This window comes from Pleurodeles waltl, chromosome 6 (assembly GCF_031143425.1).
Source record: "Pleurodeles waltl isolate 20211129_DDA chromosome 6, aPleWal1.hap1.20221129, whole genome shotgun sequence".
Lineage (NCBI taxonomy): Eukaryota > Metazoa > Chordata > Amphibia > Caudata > Salamandridae > Pleurodeles > Pleurodeles waltl.
The window spans coordinates 1,663,296,214-1,663,317,957 of NC_090445.1; the positions used below are offsets into that span (position 1 = coordinate 1,663,296,214).

General features: G+C 44.1%; 1 protein-coding gene across 2 annotated transcripts in view; it reads right to left on the bottom strand.

Annotated features, from left to right (window-relative positions):
* Positions 1 to 21,744, bottom strand: part of GPSM1 (G protein signaling modulator 1) — a 581,170-nt gene that overhangs the window by 502,030 nt on the left and 57,396 nt on the right. The window contains exon 1 of one of the 2 annotated variants that reach the window (XM_069241617.1): positions 21,276 to 21,469. The exons of the other annotated variant lie outside the window; for it this stretch is intronic. Within the exon in view, the coding sequence (XP_069097718.1) occupies positions 21,276 to 21,388 (113 nt within the window). The 5' untranslated portion in view covers positions 21,389 to 21,469. Of the gene's footprint in view, positions 1 to 21,275; positions 21,470 to 21,744 lie in introns of those variants that run through there. 2 annotated transcript variants of the gene reach the window in all.

A 21,744-nucleotide genomic window follows, 5' to 3' on the forward strand; every position in this document is an offset into this window, starting at 1 on the left:
TTTGATCTGGACTCACGTCCCCAGAATGTCCTGCCTTTTTATATGGTTGGCTATTTGTTTGCCCAGGAGTAGAATGGTCACCTGAAAAAATTGAGTTTGAGGCATAAAGATATCTAATAACAGTTCATTAGTCTGCTCAATTCTATTTCCTGCCTACACCTCGTTGATGTAGCTGGACCATGCTTGAGGCAAAACAGAGGCAACAGTATTCTTTTTTGTCCCACAACTTAATGCTGCTAGTCTACAGAATTACCCTGAGTTTTTACTAAAAGCAGATTGATGAAGATTGAGTCTTTTTCGATCTTTACCTTCCCTTTTTGATCAATTCAGTGTCTGAGGTGTCATATTTGCCATACACTGCAACCAGGCCCAAGCCACCATTACTTCGGCATCCAATTTGACCCATTCCAAAATGGCTGCCACTGGGTGCACATCCACACACAATGGCAGCCAACTATAAATTAGCTTTTAGCCATTTCAAAATGATCACCCATACTTATGCATGCGTGTGCAGGGAAGAGCGGCCATCTTTAAATATTTTCGTAAAACTTTATTACAAACCTATTCAAAGACATCCGCTTACGAAAGCGTACACATGCATACTCAGGTTCGACGATCTCTGAATATCTGTGTAAAACATTTTTACAAAAACATTAAAAAGGCACGAGTGTGCAAGCACAGGCAGCCATTTCTATGTTTTTTTAAATAAAACTGTATTACAAAAAATAAAAAACGAACCTCAGCACACACTAGAGGCTGCAGTCAATGCCATACCTATTGAATTTGCTAATGCTTGTTTCATATGGGGACATGTCCCCACATTTCCCTGAATGAAATTCACAAATGTTTACCAGGAGTACTGGGAACCTGCAACTGCTGCTGATTCCCATGCATACTGCTGGGAACTTTTTGGAATTCCAAAATCGTATAACTTTAATCCCAAATTTAGGAAGAAACCTTGGGGCTACATTTTAAATTTGTTGGAATTTTTTTTAAGGAAGAAAACAATCTAAATAAAAAAACAATATTGTATTTTTTTTAAATATGGTACATCCTAAATAAATTTTTTACGGTCATAAAATATAAGCAAATGGAAAACAATGAAGATGCAACATACAAAAACTCAAGAAGATGAAACACACTTTTAGCTTTTAAATGCGACATATACTGAAAAGAAGGAATAATCCAGCCTCGGGCACATTGGAGGCGTCTTAAGTATTTAGTGACAGGTGTCAGTGCTAAAGTACTAAAAGTCGCAGATCGCGACCTCACAGCTTCTGCTGTGGAAAAGAAGTGAGTGAGACTTTCGACAGCCTAAAAGAAACAACATCAACTTCAACTGAGTCCTCGGGTGTCATCCTTAAAGAACACAATACTGACATATCCCAAGAAGTGCTGGGAAACTTCCATCCATTTATAACCTTGAATATACAATAAATAAAAGAAATAAAGTCAAAAACGATCTCATTCAATGATTAACATTTTCTGAAATGTAAGTTTCTGAAGGTTCAGAATTAACATAGTAACAAAAGTTTCTAACAATTTATAATGATAACAACATAAAATGTACTAATATTCTCAAGAACTAAAAATTTACTACTAGACCAAACTTAGAGTTGGGTGAGGGATTGTAACTTCAAAGCCTGTCCACCGCCCTTATCCGAAATCTACACACAACAAAGGAATATACAGAAAAATACCATGCTTTGCTGCTTGATAAAAGTACTCTGTGGGGTTCAGATTTATTAATTTGAGTATTTAGAAAAACAAAGGTATCCCATCAAAAATTCTAATGGACTATAAACTGCCCATGCAAACTCCATTGAGAAAAATCTACTTCAAAGCTCAAATACAAGCTTTTTGATTTGGACAGACTGAGTGGAGAAAAATCCCCCAAATCAACCATGTACAAGAATACACATCATGAAGTAAAATACAGCATGAACTAAAAAATACAACATCATCGGCTTCTGTTCCTCTAGAGAAAGTTGAAGAACACTATACTGCTTTGTGCCAGAGTGAATATTATACTGAAAATAAGGGAAATATAACAGCATTTCTATATTAATTTGAAGGGAGAGGTACTGAGCAGTTTAAATAAGCTGTAATTATAACATAAAACCCTATAGATTTCAAATTAACTGGTGGAATAGTTTCTTGACTTGCATAGCAGAAGAGGTAAAAGAAACAAGCATTTACAATGCAACGGGTCTCGCGTTTGCTCATGTTAGAGCCGATTGCGTTATAAACTCTTAATCCGACTTTTCACCTATTGGGCAAAAGTGCATTTATGTACATAACCCGAAAAAGTGAAATCAAGTATGTAAAGCGCTCGACTTCTGCCAAGCGAGATCGCGCTCGTAAATTAGAGAAAAAAAAAGTCCACGAGCCCGATGGAAAACAGCGAGCCTCACATGTTTTCTGTACTTGGTTGCTGCGCTCGAGGAGGGCTTGCCACCGGAAAAGGCATGACATATGGGTGCCTTCGACTAATGAAAGCAAGCAGATTTTATTAGGGAAGCCCACGAACCAATAAAAAACACTGACGTGAAGTTGACAGGGCTCCGAGCCCTTTTCTAAATACAAAAGAGTCTTGCTGCGATACGCATGCGCGAGCGCATGCAACGCAGGCTCGACCCTAAAAATGCCATTGAAGGATGACAGTTCCTTCAACTCAAGTAAAGTACTCCATTGTCCTGATGGACATTAAACCCTCTGCCAAACTCTATATCAGACCTGTACCTCACTGTGGTGGAAAATGCACTGTGGCTGATACCTGGTAGTGGTTCTTCGTGGCCTTTGTTCCATTGTAATGGGTTACAGTGGCTAACTGTGCACTGTAGCGCAGACCAGGGAGTGTGTCCTATCTGTGATATTGATCCTTGACTCTAAACTCTGGAATACCTTGAACCCCTGCTTAAATGCAGAATGCAAGAGTCTGTTGTGCAGTAATCTCTTAAAGGCCTATGTTTCCGGCTAGCTCCCAGCTGAACACATGCAATGGAAGGGGAATGCTAGGGAATTATAGACAGTGCCACAGCACCTCTCACTCAGTTGAGCTTCACCTACCCGTGCCCCTTTCTCTGCCTTCGGAACATAACATTGTCACCGGCCACAAGTTGAGATTGTGACACTTTACAAAACTCCTCAATAAAGAACTTTAATAGTGTCAAAGACAATACAGCCAATCAACAAAGTAATTTAAGAGTTTGTAACGTAGCACTCCTGACAGGGCTGGCTTTGGCGCTGGTGGCGCCCTGTGCATTAGACTTTTTTGGCACCCCCCATGACCACCTCCTCAAATTCCCTCACTACCACCCTGCAAATGCGCCCCTCATCTCTCCATAGCCACTCTCTCACATACATTCAATTGTTCTAAGGGGCCGGTAAGGGCTGGCTTTGGTAATCCACTCAGCTGTCCACATAAAATATAGTTCTGTTCTTTGCAGCAGGCAGATCAACCCTCCTTGTTACTTTATGTGAGTCAAAGCTGCCTTCTCTCCATAGCAGGAATATTAATCACAAGAGGTATCTTGACATGTTGAGTGCTTCCTGACGGTTGGACGCAAAAGGAACTTTTCATCAGTTGCTTTTGAATGGCAAGTTTCACAAGGTATTGCTAAACACCGCGTCCCCCTGAGGTCAGCGACCCTCAATCCAGATCAGCACCTGGTGCGGCCCCAACGCTCTAAAGCTGGCCCTGACTCCTGGCACCATATTACCTAAGTGCACTCTTGTGCGGCCTCTTACTTACATACAGTACATATTGCACCGATGTACATATTGGATCAGTGTGATCCCAGGAGGAGTGTTCCATCATTTGCACTGCTGCATGTCCCATGCTAATTTGGGAAACTCTTTGATCTGTGCCTAAACTCTATTATAGACACAGGCGCCGAGGCAAAGACGACATCAGAAGGCGCACTGACTGTGCGACACAAAAAGGTGGTGCTCAGTGAGTGGACCCACCCCTCCCCCAAGTGTGCCCTCTAAACAGATGAATTGGAGTCCGTTGGTTGCTGGACATCCCCTGCAGGTGGATCTAGGTCCCTAAAGGGTGCCGTATGCCATCTGTACAGCGGTTGATGGAGCAGATACTTCAAGCGCCGGCTGTGTCTTCCACTAATGCATTGCTGCCCAGGAAGCCACACGTTTGCAGCGGCTCTAGGGGATGCACAACGTCTGTAATAGGGTTCACGGTCACGGTTTGCATCTAGGGCGCCTGCTTGAGGGTGCGCCGTGTTTGCATCTAGGGCGCCTGCTTGAGGGTGCGCCGTGGCACAAAGAGGGACAATGCGCCCTTTACTTAATACAGCCCATGGCACTCATCAGTGCCTTCGTGAATTGGCCACACAGTTTGGAATATACGCATATAAGAAAAAAGTTTTTCATGAGTGCTAAAACAGTGGCCATTAAAAAAAGAAAGCCACCAAAGCAGAAACATTAATTTAGTGTTAGCTTAAAGAGACTAGAACCACGTTACTAAGGCATTTAAGTGTGAGATAGTACCTCTGGAGTAATACTTCTGGCTCTTATAAATGCCTTTGTGAATTGGTCTCAGTGTGTTCTTGCCCACCACTATGAACTTCCACATTCTTTTAGGAAGAAGCTCACTTACACGTTACAAAAAAAAAGTATTTTTCCAATATCAGGAGATGAGGAGCAGGTGGTGGCTTAAATTAAAATATTTTATGTTCACACTTCTCTAATGCTGCTACATATCAAAGGAGTAAGAGCTTTGCAGCTTACAGTAAGGAGCTGCAATGGTTACAGAAGATGTGTAACATTTGATGACGTTGCAAGAGATAGTTTCACATCAGTTATGTGTGCACTGCAGTATGTCACTTGTTTTTGTCTTGGGCACCATAAGTAAATATATAACAGCTGGAGAAAATGGCGTCGAGTACTGCATCGGTCATTTGGGACATTTTCAATCGCCACCAGGATGCGGTGCTCTACTCCACTATATATGCACGCCTGGCACGTTATCTTGAGAACTTCCGCTCATCAATCTAGATTGCACTGAGCCCTGCCAAGATTAACAAACACAAATATCTTCTGGTGACAGGAGAGGCGCGCGTGAAGCAAAATTTAACAGTAATTGAATACTGCATCGATTACACTTAGCCAGATGGGTGGGTAATTGTAAAGCTGCAGCCAGGAGTCTGGTCATGTACTTAGCACATGGCTGACTGGCTCGTGCTGTTATCACTTCGCATCACACCCTGTATTGGAAGGACCTTCGCGCGTCATTCATTTCTGGACTAGCCAGAGGGACCTGCCAGTAAATGTAAATTAGCATTTGTATAGCGCACTACTCACCCGTTAGGGTCTCAAGGCGCTGTACTCATACCGCTATGGAACCCCTCCTGGCTTTTCCCTGTGAGGCACCCACTCCTGAGCACCCCCAGGGTGAAGCCAGGCATCCAAGCGCTGTTGGGGCCGTTGTGGAGATTAAGCAAGCTATTGCCCAGAGTTGCAGAGTGGGACCCATGAATTAGATTAGGCACCGAGGCGAGAATTATCTGGTCAAGGGGAATTGAGCCCAAGACCTGCCGAAGCGGGACTTGAACCCTGGTCTTGAGCCAGATCTCTGCTTCAGGGTCTGCCACTCTAACCATTGAGCCACACTTCTCCACAAATTCTCCAGTCAAATGAGCCATCTCCCCAGGAGCGCTGTTAGTGATGCAAGGTATTAATCACTTATGAAGGAGCATCCGGAACTACTGAAAAAGATTGTGAGGAAGAAAAGGTCTGCTTGGGGTTCACCTTCAAAGGAGAGAAAAACACCTTGACCGTCAAGGTCAGACTGGTGGATAGGGCAAGCTGGCAGTGCCAGCGGGATGCAATATCACAAAATAAAATGCTGGGCGGAGTGTTGAACCTTTTCAAACACTCACCCCAAATCACAGATCTGGGTTTAATCCTTCGTTAGTTTGCTTGCCACGTCACCCCAGTTCGGACCCAGCTATGTGCGAATCAGTCTTGACCCTGCTCCCAATAGGAGCATTCCAGCCCGAACTGCCAAACCAGGTCCTCCCTGGACAGGATTCAAGCATCCTGGGTCCGGTTTCAGGGTATCACCCTTCATCAGCCAGGTTAGCTTAAATCCAGTGGCGTAGCAATTAATGGCCTGGTGGGTCAGTGTGTGGGCCAGTCTTTGCCTGTTTGTTGGTCTGTCATATGGTTTGATGGTTCTTTTTAGGGCGAGGGTGCAAGCGCTTTGGCCTGTTATCTGTCTGTGGGCTTTTAACCTCGCCCACCGCACGTCCATTACTACCGCTCGTTCATGGGCATGCCTTTCAAAAATCCTTTGTTATCACTGGTAAATGCTTTACGTTTGTCCCCCCTTGGGGCAGTTTTGTTACCGCTTTGGCCATCGACCCCGTTACATGGAAAATTGCACTTTTGCCAATACGTTTGACTGCAAGCTAACTTTTTTCTTTTGTGTCTTTCCCATACGCTCCTGCTCATGGCAACAGTGGTGCTTCGAATTGACTTGCTTATGTCAACTGTTTTACTTTTTATTTTCAATTTACGTGGCAAGAAAAGTCCACTTGGGAATTTACAACTACAATAGCTCTAACTTGAGCAAACACAAGAACTATTGCATTGCAAATGCTTGTTTTCTGATGGGTCAGTGTGTGGGCCAGTTTTTGCATGTTTGAGGGTGTGTTTAATGGTCTGAAGGGCCTTTTTTCTCTGATATTACCATAAACATTTTCTGCAACCACAACAAACGCATGCAGCCTCCTACACCTTGCTCAACACCTGAGTGGCTTTATAAGTTGATATTTAAAGGTTGGCCATGATCTGATTCGCTTATGGTGGCCACATTTATTTTGGTGCTGGGGCCTATTTTCTATCCAAGTCTGGCCCTATTGTTAGTATTCACGTCTTTGGGTGGCACTAATTTCACACTGAGGTTCAGCTAAAGGATTGTGCTTACTGGCCTTGCCTGGAGTGACCCACCTACCCAGGATGCCTTAAAAGTCTATTACTTGTTAGCCCTAAGAGCACTCAATTCAGTTATCCAAGTTCTTGAATTGGTGGTTCATCAATAAATAAAAAGAAACTTACATTTATGACTTCATTACTTGTTAATGAATAGAGTAGTAGGTAGAGACATGTTCTAAGCAGATAATCCACACAAGAAGTAGACATGACGTGTTTTGTTCAGGAATGTGTTGCCCGGAGCCTTCTTATATAGAAGTAAGGTAGAGTTTCAGAAGTTAAGACCCAATTTGAAGTCCTCAAACGGGGTGCAATATCATGTCCGCCAAACTGATTCCAGATTTGGCACGCAAACCATCAAACGGACACTCATGCTTTCAACAGCAGTGCCCCTACTGGCTCTGAAGTGGCAAGCCCTACCCCCATGGCTTGGCAGTGTTGGGGCAAGCAGTGTAGGAACATTAGAATATCTTCCCTATTTTCAGTGGACAGTCTGATATACTTTTTTGTCCGTTCGGGGCCGCCAGGGTACTCCTAGCAGTCCCAAACAGAAAAAAATAATATATATAGAAAAATGATGCCCAGGAACAAAACTCCTAGAATTGTTTACTTTTTTTATTGTTCAAAAACAAGCTACCAGTTTGGGAGTTTGTTTATGGAAAACAAGAAGTTTAGTGAGGAAACCTGAAACATGGCAGCTGCTCACTAATGGCCACATGTACACAAGTTTTTAGCAGTCGCAATCGGGTTGTTTGTGGCCGCTAAGTAGCCTTTTGGCATGTACTAACCATATTTTGCAAGCCTGCAACCTATTACTGAATCGCAAAATAGGCTTTGCGAGTCACTATTAGAAAGGGGTGTGTTAAGGGCGTCATTCCTAATAGTGAGTCGCAGGGAGATGTATGATTGTTTTGCAACCGGAATGGTAACAAAACATTCACAATTTACCACCAACTTCAAGTTGGTGGTAATCCATTTGCAAATGGGAAGGGGTCCCGGAAGGACCCCTTCCCATTTGCAAAATGTGGGTGCAAACATTTTTTTTAGGAACAGACAGTGGTCCCACCGACCACTGCCTACTCTTAAAATATGGAAAGAAAACTTCATTTTCTTAACGCAGCCCGCTTTCCTTTAAAGAAAAAGAGGCTGCATTACAAAAAAAATAGCTTTATTGAAAAAGCATTTACAGGCATGGTGGTCTGCTGACCTCACTAGGTCACCATCTCTGTGATTTTGGCTATTCCCAAATTGCAACCTACCTGACGAATACGGATGGTGTAGGCCCATTTGTAATAAGGGCCTCATTTAGAGTTTGGTGGGAAGTAAACATTCCGTAATTTCTGGATGAAATTCTAAATCCTGACTTCAAACCACCAGCTGAATTTTCTCCAAAATAATATCCAAATTGTGGAGAATTCCAGTTTACGGGCTCTACTGCGAATTTAGAGTTTCCTCCAGAAATGTACAATCACATTGTAAGGTGCAGTGGTAGAGCATTCAATGTACTGGTTCAGGTAGGTTTGTAAAGCACATGGTCACAGAGCTTCTTGGGGAAAGACAGTCGGGCAGCTTGGTAAATAGAGTTCAGAGTGAAGTGTGCAGTGCCACACAAATTAGAGAGGACATAACCTTGCATCAACATACAACACAAACAGCAGAGAAGCGTGCAGCAATGCACAACAGAGACAGACCAGAGTTTCGTAGGATGCACAAATCAGAGGGGCCAAAGGAGTGCAGGAAGGCACAACCCAGACAGCCCAGAGGCATACAGCAAACACACACAACCCAGGCAGCTAAGAGGCATACAGCCAGCAAACACACAACCCAGGCAGCCAAGAGGCATACAGCAAACACAAAACCTAGGCAGCTAAGAGGCATACAGCAAACACACAACCCAGGCAGCTAAGTGGCATACAGCCAGCAAACACACAACCCAGGCAGCCAAGAGGCATTCAGCAAACACACAACCCAGGCAGCTAAGAGGCATACAGCAAACACGCAACCCAGGCAGCCAAGAGACATACAGCAAACACACAGCCCACGCAGCCAAGAGGCATACAGCAAACACACAACCCAGACAGCTAAGAGGCATACAGCCAGCAAACACACAACCCAGGCAGCCAAGAGGCATACAGCAAGCAAACACACAACCCAGGCAGCCAAGAGGCATACAGCAAACACACAACCCAGGCAGCTAAGAGGTGCACAGCAAACACACAACCCAAACAGACCAGCATCGAACTGCAACACACAACCCACTCAGTGGAGCGCTGGGCAGCAGTGCACATCAAGGAAGCCCAGATCCAACACACGACCCAGACAGTACAGAACCATGCAGTAACGCCCCATACAAACAACTCAGAGATACAGCAAAACACAGCCCAGACAGACCAGCCCCGAACTGCAACACACAACCCAATCAGTGCAGCGCTGGGCATTAGTGCACATCAAGGAAGCCCAGATCCAACACACGACCCAGGCAGTCCATAACCTTGCAGCAACGCACAACTCATACAGCCCAGAGCCTCGCAGCACGCCAAGTACAGACAGTCCAGATGCGCACAGGAACACACAATCCAGACAGTCTGGACTTCTGAAGCCTGAATACACAACCTAGACAGCCCAGACACTTATGGTAGCTACCAATACAGACAGAGCGACACACAATGCAGACCTGTGCAGCCACACACAACCTAGACAGCAGAGAGACTTATAGTAGTGCCCCATACAGACAGCTCAGAGACAGAGCGACACACAATGTAGACTATCCAGAAGTGTGCATCAACACACAACATAGACAGCCGATAGACTTAGTGTTGTTGATGCCCAATACAGACAGCTCAGAGAGAGACAGAAGAAATCACAGTCCAGACAGCCCTGTGCCGTGCAGCAATGCATATCACAGCCAACACACCGACACACCGACACACCCACACACACCCACACACACCCAGGGCACTGGTTTGCCACACGTTACCCAGGAGCCCTCCTGTGGCCATCTCAGTGAGGCAGACGGTGCGACACCGACAGAACCCCAGAACCCACAGGTGTGGTTTGTCACATTACACACTGAAAGGGCAGCAGGCGTCCGGGGAGGCGGCTGCTTCGGGGCCTGTAGCCCACGAGCACCGAGGCAACAAGTCTGCAGGTTTTTCTGCTGACAAACGAAAATAAATGCATCCGCCCTCGTGGCCGCGGCCAGCGCTGCTAAACACAGGAAGCTATTTATAGGCGCCCCGCCCCTCAGTTCACTGGCATGTGGTGGGAACGGGCTCTCCACGGGGCAGAGGCGCGGGCAGTGCCAGTCCAGGAGTCTGGAGGCCTGGGAGAGGCTCATTCTCGGATTAAAGGACTAGTTATCCCTTGGCTGTACCCGCATAAACCTGCTTGTCTTAAATTCCACGATGAAAAGTTTTGGGTTTTTTTGGGCGGGAAAAGATCAGTAACGTGAGGCCAATACGATTATGAAAGGAACTTCATTGGTACCAGACAAGAAAGAGGAGATTGGATAACTTACCCAACGCAGGGAAAGTAAGCATGATGGTTAGCCAACACGCGACAAAGAATCTATACTGGGTCTGGCCTAGACCAGAAAGTAACTGCTAATCCTCTATTTATCGGGGAGGCAAGGCCCGCGAGGAGACTATTCCTCACAATGGCGAGGGGAACTCCACCTGCAAACTCTCCTTTGAACTAAGCGTTTCCTCCAGAAACCAGGGAACCCTCCATGCCACCAATGACTAAACCAGGCCGGTCGCCTCTCTCTCGCTGTCTATCAGACCTCTCTGCTGCTCGCTCTCTCCATCCTTTCTCTTACTTTCCAGTCTCTCACACGGTCTTCCTCTGTCGCTCTAGTTCTCCATGCCCTACCCACCCATGTTCCCTTTTTTTTTATCAATTTCTCTTTTGATCACCTCTGACTCACCAAGAAGTAGTCTTTATCCAGCCCTCTCTTCCTCGCTCTCTAGCGCTCTTCCTTTAAATACTCCCTCTCTCTCTCCCTCTCTGACACTCTCTCTGCTTGTATGCCATTCACTCATCACCTCTGTCTGCCTCTCACTCTGCCGGACCCTTACACATACTCCTCCGCCTCTCATGTCATGAGACTTAGAGGTGTATGAATAACATGTAATGCAGAAAAACTCTACTAATAAACTCAGATTCAAGCATATGTACAGCAGTACAAAGGTCAAATTCCCATTTTTTCAACAGACACTTTAAATTCACACAGAAAATCATTGTTTACTGCCTCACAAATATGCATGTTACAGTCTGGCCCATGCACAATTTCCTTCTCCCAGCAAAATTCTCGCTTGTTCAGGGGTGTGGAATTCCTATCGCCCGATGCCCTGGATGTATTATTTGGGGGTCAAGGAGAATTTTTCATATTTATTTTGCCCTTGGGACAAGTAGGCCCAAACCCCTCAGGGGTGTGGAATTCCAATCTCCTGATGCCCCGGACATATTGGTCATGGACAACAAGTTTACATATTTATTTTGTCCTTGGGACAAGTAGGCCCCAACCCCCTGTAGCACAAACCCTTTGGCTGCCAGTTTAGCATATCACATTACAGATCAAGGAAGGGCATTGTCTACAGTAAAGGTAACATTTATGTCTGTATGTTAATGCTGTTTGAACTTGTATTTATGGTTCATTAATGCAAAGCCTTTATTATTAGGGTGAGCTCGTGCGCTAAGGAAATGTAAGCTGGGGCAGCACTACTGATAGTAGTTCCAGTATAAAAATGTGAACATTCATTTGCAAAATTAAACAATATGAGGCTACATATAATGCCCCCAGAATGCTCTCTAATTAGATGCAAATCAAAACGTTCATTAAGAAACTACAGTGAGGGAAAAATGTTTAGCTAAAAGCTGCTAGTTGGAGCATCATTTAGTAAAATGTGTTGATGCTTGCTGGTAGTTCTAAAAGATATATCCATAATGGAAAAATCAGTGTAACCAGTTTCAAAAAGATTATAGGAAACATGAAAATGAACGAGCATTGTCAAAGTCAGTAGATTCAACATTGGTTGTCAGCCTTTTGGTTTCTTTAAGGCAAGTCTTGTTTTGGCATGTTTTTTGGAAAAGTTTATTGTTGTGGGAGCTGCTGGGCCCTCACTATTAAAACAAACATTTGGAAAGGAAAAATATTTCTTGGTCTCAAAAAGCACACATTGCCACAGTAGTTTCTGGAACTGAACAAAACTACTTTGTGTGCCAATATGCTCCTTGTGAAAGAACACAATGCTGCCACTCACAGTGAAGTCAGCCTATAGACGGAGAGAGAGACAGAACTGTTATAAAAACAAAATGTCTTGGTTAACGCCAGACATAATTAGGGGCCCAATTCTTAAAGGAAGTCACAAAAGGGAACCCATGGTATATGTCCTTGCATTAGCTCAGATTTATGACTAATGAATGACCAAGAATTTATAGAAATAGGCCAGGAAATGGTACTCCTAGGAAAAGAATAATTGTGAACCACATTTTAGCTCAAGCATATATCTATGTCTGGACATGCTCATGCGAAAATCTGTTGAGCATTTACAAGTTCACTTTCCCTCCAATTACTTTTTTCGCCAACTGCCAGGAATAAATTTACAAGCTTTCTCAGTATGGAAAACAAATAGAGAAGAGCAGGTAAAAATCACTAAAACATGCAGGTTCATAGGTTTGCAGAGACTCAAAAAGGCATTCTAAACGTGGAACTACTGCTTATTGTTACCTACAGTCTCAGTATGTACATCTGTCGGAAGGTGGCAAAATAAGGGGTTTGCTAGTATTCAAACCCTACTACAGTATGAGCCATGGCATAATCAGAGAAGCTATTATCAGAGCCCTTAAATAATGGTATTGCTGCCATAATTTGTTGCTGCGCTGCATGGCACCAAATGGACAAGTAGATTTATGAAGCAACCTGTCCCATGGACAAGTAGATAGTTTGTTAAATTCCACATCTCTGTTGTTATGCCAATATTCCCAATATCATGCTCTTACACCAAGTCAAGCAGTTCACAGTAACTATTTAGTGCACAGTAAAGTAGGAAACAACCAGAATTTGAGGGGCTACTTGCAGTGCTTGAGTTTTTTTATGTTAAACTTTTTTTTGGTACTGCAGTACAGTTACAGGTACCTTTGTACCAGAAGGTTGGCCATGCTGGGTATCGTGGAAGCAGGTGCTGGTACTGCGATACCAGCAACCCAAAATATATATTTTTTAAATGAAACAGAGTAGTATCTCTTTTGGCCCCTCTACTTCTGTAAATTCTTTTTTCACTCCTCCTTTGATCGTTTACAGTGCACAATGGTTGAGGCGGATGTATAAAAAAAAAAAAAAGAGGCCCCTTCCTTACCTGGCTTGGGAAGACTGAATGTCTGCAGTTCGTTTGCAAGACTTCTCGTTACTTCTCTTGTCAAGGCCCAGTCACTGCAGAGCCAGTGTCTATAAAATGTTACTCTTGAACCAATGTCAGTGACATGCCACTAAAGGTCTGATATCTGCAGGGGCGCAGCTTGGTCAGTAAGACTGGAGGGGGGTGGATCAGGGAAGGGGTGTAGCAGCTTCAGATTTCCCAACAATCAGGCTGATTAAAATACATTGTATGAGAAGCAAGGCAGGAGTGATGCTTACCGAGCAGTAGGGCGGGAGAGGAGAGCGGATTTTAAGAGAGGTACTTCAAAAAATTATATTTAGTAAAATATCAATTTTTTCAGCCCTTTAAAACAGAGACAAATGTGTGTGCGTTTGTCTCAATGTGTATGTAAAAGTCCCAAGTGAAATCCAACAAACATCTTACCATAACCCGACTTAAACCAGCTGTACTCAACTATTTATTACAGAATACATTAGGGTGTGTAACACCCAAAAGCCACCCTGAAGCTACCCCTTGTAAGTCTGTGATATGTCCATGCAGTTACTGGTGTCAATGTTGTATTACGGTTGGCCTGGTGTCAGCCGTGACTACAGATTCGGTGGAAGTAACATGTTAATGTAGGCCTGGTGTCAGTTCCATGTTCCCGCATACCCCGTGTCAGCGACCTGTCATTCTATCAGTCGTGTAGGCATCCTGCTTCATCACATGGACTCTGACCTATCTCACACCCCACTTTATCCCACTGGCCTTCTGACTGCTCTCTCACAGTATACTTCATCTAGCCTGCCCTCTGACTGGCACCACCACCCTGCTTCACGTAACTGGCCCTCTGACTGGTCCCTCACCCCAACTCATCTCACTGGCCCTCTGACTGGTCACATACCCTGCTTCATCTCACTGGCCCTCTGACTGGTCACATACCCTGCTTCATCTCACTGGCCCTCTGACTGGTCTTTTACCCTGCTTCCTTTAACTGGCCATCTGATTGGTCACACACCCTGTTTCACCTCACTGGCTACCTGACTGGCCCTACACCTTGCTTCATCCTAGTGGCCATCAGACTGAAGTCATACCAAATGTCATACCTCCCAGAAGGCCCACAGATTGACTCTAATTTCTTCTTGACTATGTATGACAGTGTCTTAATAACAGCTCCCTGTGGTTTTTGAGCTCTCTATTTTTTGAATCTCAGGTGTAGACTGTTGGCGCTATTTCTCATAGTCACTATAATAGAAATAAAGCACTTAAAACAGGGTCTGGGACATTGTTGTCCTCAAGAATAGATGAGGAAAGCTGTCCCTAAAGATGCGATCTGAAAAAGGTGTTTCAAATAATAGTCACTACAAATTAGCCTGGACTCAAAAGGGGCTCAAGATCAGTAATTTGAAAAACTATGGAGGTTTATTAAAATATTAAAGTGCACTACAGAAGACAAACATATATGAAAGCCAATTGAAATTCACAATACTTAGTCATAAGCATAAAGATCAGAAATCATTCGCCATCAGGCTAAACATTTAAAATAGATGCAGCACCAGCAAAATCTGAGAAATAGTCCAATTTCAGAATATGCAGCAAATCAATAGAAAATATGGCAACACTCCTAGAGAACATGGCACACAAGAACTGGTTCACCATAGTGTAAGCAAATGTTACAAAATATAATAAAATCATATTAAAGCAATAACAAATAGCATAAAATACCATTGTCCTAGCCCCATCTCCCTAAACGAATAATAATGAGTCTTCACTGACCTAATGTCATCTGACTTGTTAACACAAATCTGATTACATAAACAATAAAAGTCTTGTGAATGAATAGGCCCACAGTGAACAGACAAGGAGGAGACCCTGGAGAGCAAAGATTGCTTTCCAAGAACAGTGTATCAGCACAAATCATCAATGCACATTTTAAAGTGTGCAATGACAATGAGAAATTAAAACATGGCTATTTCTAAAACCAAGATGTAGTCGAGGTCTCGGTAGGCCTATATTAAGAAAATACAGAGCTGTGCGTCATAATAGAATTGTAATTTCAATTTTAAATGTTCATGTCACTAAACTAATATTATTTAAACAAAAAATAACACCAACAGAACCTTTGATTCTTTGAATGACTTTCTGAACCACAACTCTGTACAGAAAGTAAACTTCTTTGTTACATTTTCTGCACTGCCAAAGGAGAGGTCATTGACATCAGTTAAAATGAATATTGCATATAGACATACATTTTGAATATTTGTTAAAAATATACTTGGTTAATTGCACAGTAGCACTAAAAGAGAGCAGAGAATATTACTGTAGGGGGACCAAGAAAGCCTAGCTGCCTTTTGTGAGCATTCAGAAACCACTCTATGAAATCCTTTCAGCTTTTAATGCAGGGCAGATTTGGGGAAAATCACAAGGTTATACATGTTCCCATGGTGACTAGCACAGGCCTTTTTCTCCCAACCAATTAATTGCAGCAGCAGCCCGTACATACAGGCTGAGGGGCCACGCCCCCTCACCTTTTTCCTGAAGTGAAGAGTATTTGTCATGCTGAACAAAAGTCAGCCTGACAGACACTCTTCTGGTTCAGGTCAGACAGCCAGGAGCTGGGCATGCGCTAAGTGCGCAGAGTCCTGGCTGCCTGTGCTGAACTTTGCTGGGCTGAAGAAGTCACAGCCCAGTGGGTGTGACCTCTTCAGCCTTGCAAAGGTGCCTCAAGGCCCTCCCCCTCATGACGAGGGGGGAACGCCACGGATTGCTTCGGATCTGGGCGCTTCAGTTTTAAGCCCTGAAGCGCCCAGGGCCAAGTGTCAATCAGTGATACCTCGTCACAGAGTGGAGTGGAGTCAGCAGTCTCACTGACCCCATCCCACTCTGTGACGAGTTGGGATTGCTGCCTTCCCTCATTGGCTGAGCTTAGGTCAGCCAACGAGGGAAGGCAGCATTCCCAACCCTACTGGGACCTCCGAGGCTTCCCGGTCAGAGTTGCTGAGGTAAATTTTATTATTTTTTGTAATATTTGGTGCATGTGTGTATGAATGTATTTGTTAATGAGTGTTGTGAATGGGTGTGTGAGTGCGTGTGTGAATGATTGGGTGTTTAGTGAGGTGTACATGTGCAGGTGTAACATCCCGCCCTCCTTCTTAAAATTACCGCCCACCACTGATTAATTGTGTGGGTAGTAAAGTCCATATACAATGGAAGAGGCATGAGTAAATGTTGCAGAATGCACTGTGTGGAGAATGGAGATGAACCATTGTTTAGTTTAAACCTCTTGGCACTTGCATGGTGGCTACCAGACATAACTGTGACCCATGGGTGCAGGTTCTGCTGCACTCAGCAAAATTATCAATTCTTATTACAGAAGCATTCCATTCACTCATTTGCATGTGGGTGAGGGCCCAGAGAAAAAAAGGCAACACCGTCATCCCTGCACCATATTGCATATGTGGGTGCACGGGGAAGCAGGTTATTGGAGAGCACAATTTGTGTAACCTCCTGAGGGGGTATCTTTGTGGGGAGGCAAGAGGGTCCCAGAAGTCGTTCAGGGAATACCACCACCTACAGGTAGGTGCAGTCACACACTGCACACACCCGCAGAGGGGAGGGATAAAACCCAGTAGTTCGCCCTGGTCTGCCGTTTTACTGTGTCACCTAAAAAATATGGTAGTCAAAATGTTCCAATGGGGCAACACAGGACGTTGTGGCCAGAGAAGCCAGCGAGGCATAGAAAAAGTTGGATATATTGAACGTGTGGTCCTGTTTTAGTCTTGAGCATTTAGACCAAACTTTCACAGCGAGGAAAACTTGAAGAACAATGCCAGGATGACTTAGCCCACCTTTCCACACTCTCGAGTCCTACGTTTTGGACTTGGAAGAAACTATAGAGCTCAAATACCTCCAGCAGACAAGGTTGAAAGCCACAGCCGGGCAATGCTCCACAAGACTGGATACCTTCTGTGCAAAGTCCCACTGAAGTTTTATTTCTTGCGGAAAAATTATCAGAGCATTGGAAACCTGGAAATCCTCTCTCCGAGGTCGTGACTTTTTCTGGACACACCTGACACCATGGACTGATCCACTGATGTCGACATTTTTGGTATATGCCAACATATTTTTGGACGCAGATGTTCTTTCTCTTGTTCACCCCGACTCCACTCCACACCCCTCCCCCCAAGGTTCCCAATTCTCAAGGGCAGCCTCTAAGGAATGATATCTCAGACAGCAGCAGGAGGAAAACTTGAGCACTCATTTCAGCCACTGCTCCAGCATAGTTATCAGTGCCCACAGATCTGCTGATTATCAGAGAAAAGATGTCCTTCTTGTCATTTTAGCCCTTAGAGGAACAGAGGGACCAGGCTGTCCCCTGGGAAGCACTTCAAGGTTTGGGTACAATGGAGAGCCCATAGCAACAAATTCTTCCTCTTGGACTCCAGCTTGTGTTCTGATGTGCTAGCAGATGGACACCTTTGGTCACTGACCAGGTGTTGTGAGAGGTCCCATGGTCACTTCAGCTTGTTTTTAAGTCCTGCCTGCCATTTTACCATAATTTCAACCAAAACAAAATCTGCTAATGAGGATTTTATAGTTGGCAGGGCCACTGCCAGTAGCTGCACATCCCCATCGAAAAGTGGTCCTAGTAAAGTGAGGAATCTATCCTTAACAATCAACCCAGTATTGTTCAGAACTCAAGCCACATAATGGGATGAAGGGAGACAGCTGGTATGGAAGCAGACCATCATCAAAAGTGTGGCAGAACCCTATTTACTATACACATGTTTCTTTTGGAGTTACTACGTGTCCCTTTGTGTGGTCCATCTGTTGCCCTTGTCTGTCCCCTGCACTCTTTAATAACTAGGAGAGGACATTCCACAATTAACCTTCCCCTTCCTTGCTGCCAGAGAGCAGCTGGAAGACCGGGGCATTTTGTTCTTACCAGGAAGTAATTTCACACCTACTTTGCAGCCTGGGAGAGTTCAGTAATGCCACTGGGGGATGGGTGAACTGGATCTGATTTACTATCAAAGATTCAGCCAAAGGACAGCATTTAATAAAACCATCTCTGGCCAGCTTATTAAACATCCAGTGTTACCACTGTATGGGATCTTTGATAATGTTACAACTCTACGTCAGTTGTTTCCTAGACCTTTCCCCACTCAATCAGTACAAAAATGACTTTTATTCCTATGCAGGCTTTTACAGTAGAGAAATGCCACTGCAGCCTTTCCATTGAAGTAGCATGTTTGATCATGCCATTGTGTTTGGGACATGCCAATCCCATGCATGTCTCCCCTTTAACATTTTGTACCCAGGCCCTGTAGCCCCCCAATGCGCTACTCATGGGTGACTTACCTAATGGATAAAGGAGTTTTCCCACATTTCATAAAAGTTTTTTATTTTTTGTTTTGTTATTAGCTTTTACAGTCACTCATGTCAGTGGTGTACCTTTCTGCCACTGGTGCATTTTCTGTGCCGTATTCTGTGGCTTTTCCATTAACCGCTGGCCTATGTTTTAAGCACAGGAAATGACGGAGTTTAGCAGCCTGACAGTATTCAGAGTCAAAACAGGCCAGTAAACCCAGACGCATATAAGCAAAAAATCTAGGTAGACCATAGAAGGGTGAATTTACCTACAGAGTATAATTGAAAAAGACAAAAAGAAGATACTGCTCTAAAAATCAGTAGAGTACTCCAAAGTACAACTGATCCCAAACTGATTGAACTAAAAGACCTTTAAATGTTTGAAAATAGACATCAACATGAACTTCCGACATTAGGTCTTGACTTGTTTGAAACAGTGAGATAATCATGCAAGCTCTAATAAGTCAACATCTTTGTTCCACAGTGAATTTTCTGCTCTCCACCCACTGCAGGTTGAATCACTGATCATTTAACCTTTCTCAAGTGGAAAACCTGCCGCTATACAATTTATGCAAAATGGGAACTTTCCCTGCTTCCTCTTCCACTAATGAGAATTCCAGTTTTAACGATCTTCCATTTTGTCTATTGTCTGCTCCACTTGCTTGATCTTTGAGCCTCAATCCTCTCTTACAACAGTCTTCTCTAAACTCTGCTTGGGCAATCTAGCTCAGCTCCTTGCCACTCCTAAGTCCTCTGATCTGTCCGCCCTCTGCTTTTACCCCGGCTCACTCTGCCATCTGCCTCACTTCCTATATTTCCTTAGAGTGACTTTTAAAATGTGTCAATGGCTTTGACATCCCTCGTCACCCATCAGACTTCTCTTGTATGGCTTGTTCTATGTCTCCCTTTAGTAGTTTGTGTTCATTTTCATGCCATCAGCTCTAATATCCCTTGCACTGCATCTCGGGTCTCTTTCTGTCCACTCTTGACACATATATTCTTAACCTATCACATTCCCATTTTATCCTTACAACTCACCTCGCAGCCATGTTTTTTCGATTGTGTGTCAAGCATCATTTAAATTTTACATATGTTTTTTTTCTTACAAATTTAGTTTAAAACGTAATATTTGATTTTCTGTATAAAATTGTTATGCTTCCAGAATGCAAGGTCTCAGAACCTATTAGTATTTACAAGGAGATTATACTTAATTAAGTAGCCTTTTGATATTAAACCTATAACCCAAACCAGATCGAGAGAATTGTGATAAAAAAGGCGGGAGTTGATTATAATCAAATACATACAGTGTGTATGTTTTGTAAAATATCATTTGAGGGGGAAGCGGAAGCCAATGAGAAGGCACTTTTTCAGGGTCTGTTCCACCGGAATCACAGGACCACCATGAAATTACCCCAACATGTCTGACAATTCATTCTGGGATATACCACTTACACTTGGGCATTAGATATGCTGAATCAGTCTTGTTAAAGGTATCTACGAGAGATAAAATATGGCTTGAAGAGGATTTAGCTAGTGGGAGTAAAGCCGAACTGGAGGGATACGTTAGCACAGCTAGTCCCAAAAAGTAGTCTACATGTGAATGGAACATTGGTGGCCGCCAAGAAGTAAAATTCTTCGGTACTAGAAATTGACATAGACCATCATAGAGGAAAAAGGTCTCCTGAAAGAGGACTGATGAATTTCTCTTAACTGGGTGAATTGGTGGCCAACTAGTTAGAAGTAAGGACATTTCCAGTCCTGGAAGACTTCCTTTGAAATCTGAGTTTCAAATTTTAAATGCAGGGTTGGTCTGAGCTTCCTCTGCCTTCTGGTTGACGTGTATCATTGTACATTTGCCAGTGGCTTCATAAAATGAGGAGATATGGAAATTTACCATTTATTACTAAGCACGGCAAAGCTGGTCTTTCAGTCGTATGGATGGATAATGGAAAATGAAGTTCACTCTCACAAGGCAGGTTCGTAAGAACATTTTAAAGACTGAGTTGTATACAAGGTTGAAAGTTGCCTAGTTGGACAACCAACCGGGTTGGTGACTCATCTGTAAAAGAAACGGATAGTCCAATCTGAGTTACCAATTAAAAGCTTAGATGTCTCACACTCAGTAACTGATGTACCCCATCGCTACTAGTGGCTACAAGGTGCCTCATGGCACCGCAGTTCGAATTGGCTGTGATTTCAGTTTGGCTATGAAATTCCTAGCGCCACAGAGCACATCGAGCCTCCATGAGGCGCTAGACACGTTTCAAAGTGTACCTTTTCATTGCTAGAGTTGTAGTCTACAAAAACACTGTGCTCCAACAGGGGAACCCCGTTTAATAAGCGTTTCCGCGGGGGTACAGTATTTAAACCACCTCTTTTTCCTGAATGCATGCATCAGGTGCACCCTTAATCCACATGCTTTTCGTGTTTAGCAACAAACCCGTAAAATTATTCCACAACTTTTTCCAACGGCATTGGCGCGTCAAGCTTCCTGCGAGCATCCCTCGCCCACTCTGCATGTTTCACAGTTTTAGTCCCAGGGTGACTTCTAGAATTCCCGCCATTTCCCTCAGGCTCCGCGCAGCCAGCGCTTACCTTCCTCGGCCGCGTCCAGCGCCATGATGCCTCTTGGGCCTGAGAAAGCACTGCCACAGCCTCCATAGCGCCCTGAAGTGCGGGGATCTCCTGCAGGTCGCACTCCGAGGCATGGCCGAGCGCAGAGCCCATTTTCAAATCTGGTAACCGCTGGAGAGCAGCAAGCTGGGACGGGGCCAGGGCCTCTGAGTCACCGTCACGCCCAGGCGGAGGCTCGCCCTGGTCCTTGGCACGGAATCCCCTCTTCAGGCCCCACCATGCTTCGAGACGCTCTTTTCTCACCCACCTGCACGTAAACCACTTTCTACCGCACGGCCTTTACCCGCCCTTTAGAAGTCTTAAACCAAAAAAAAAAAAAAATTAGACGCACAGGCCCAAAACATTAGTTTTTTTCTTGGTCGTTTTCAATCGCGTTTTTTTGTTTCCGCTTCAAGGGCATGTCTTGGTTGCCTCAGCTCTGTTCATGATT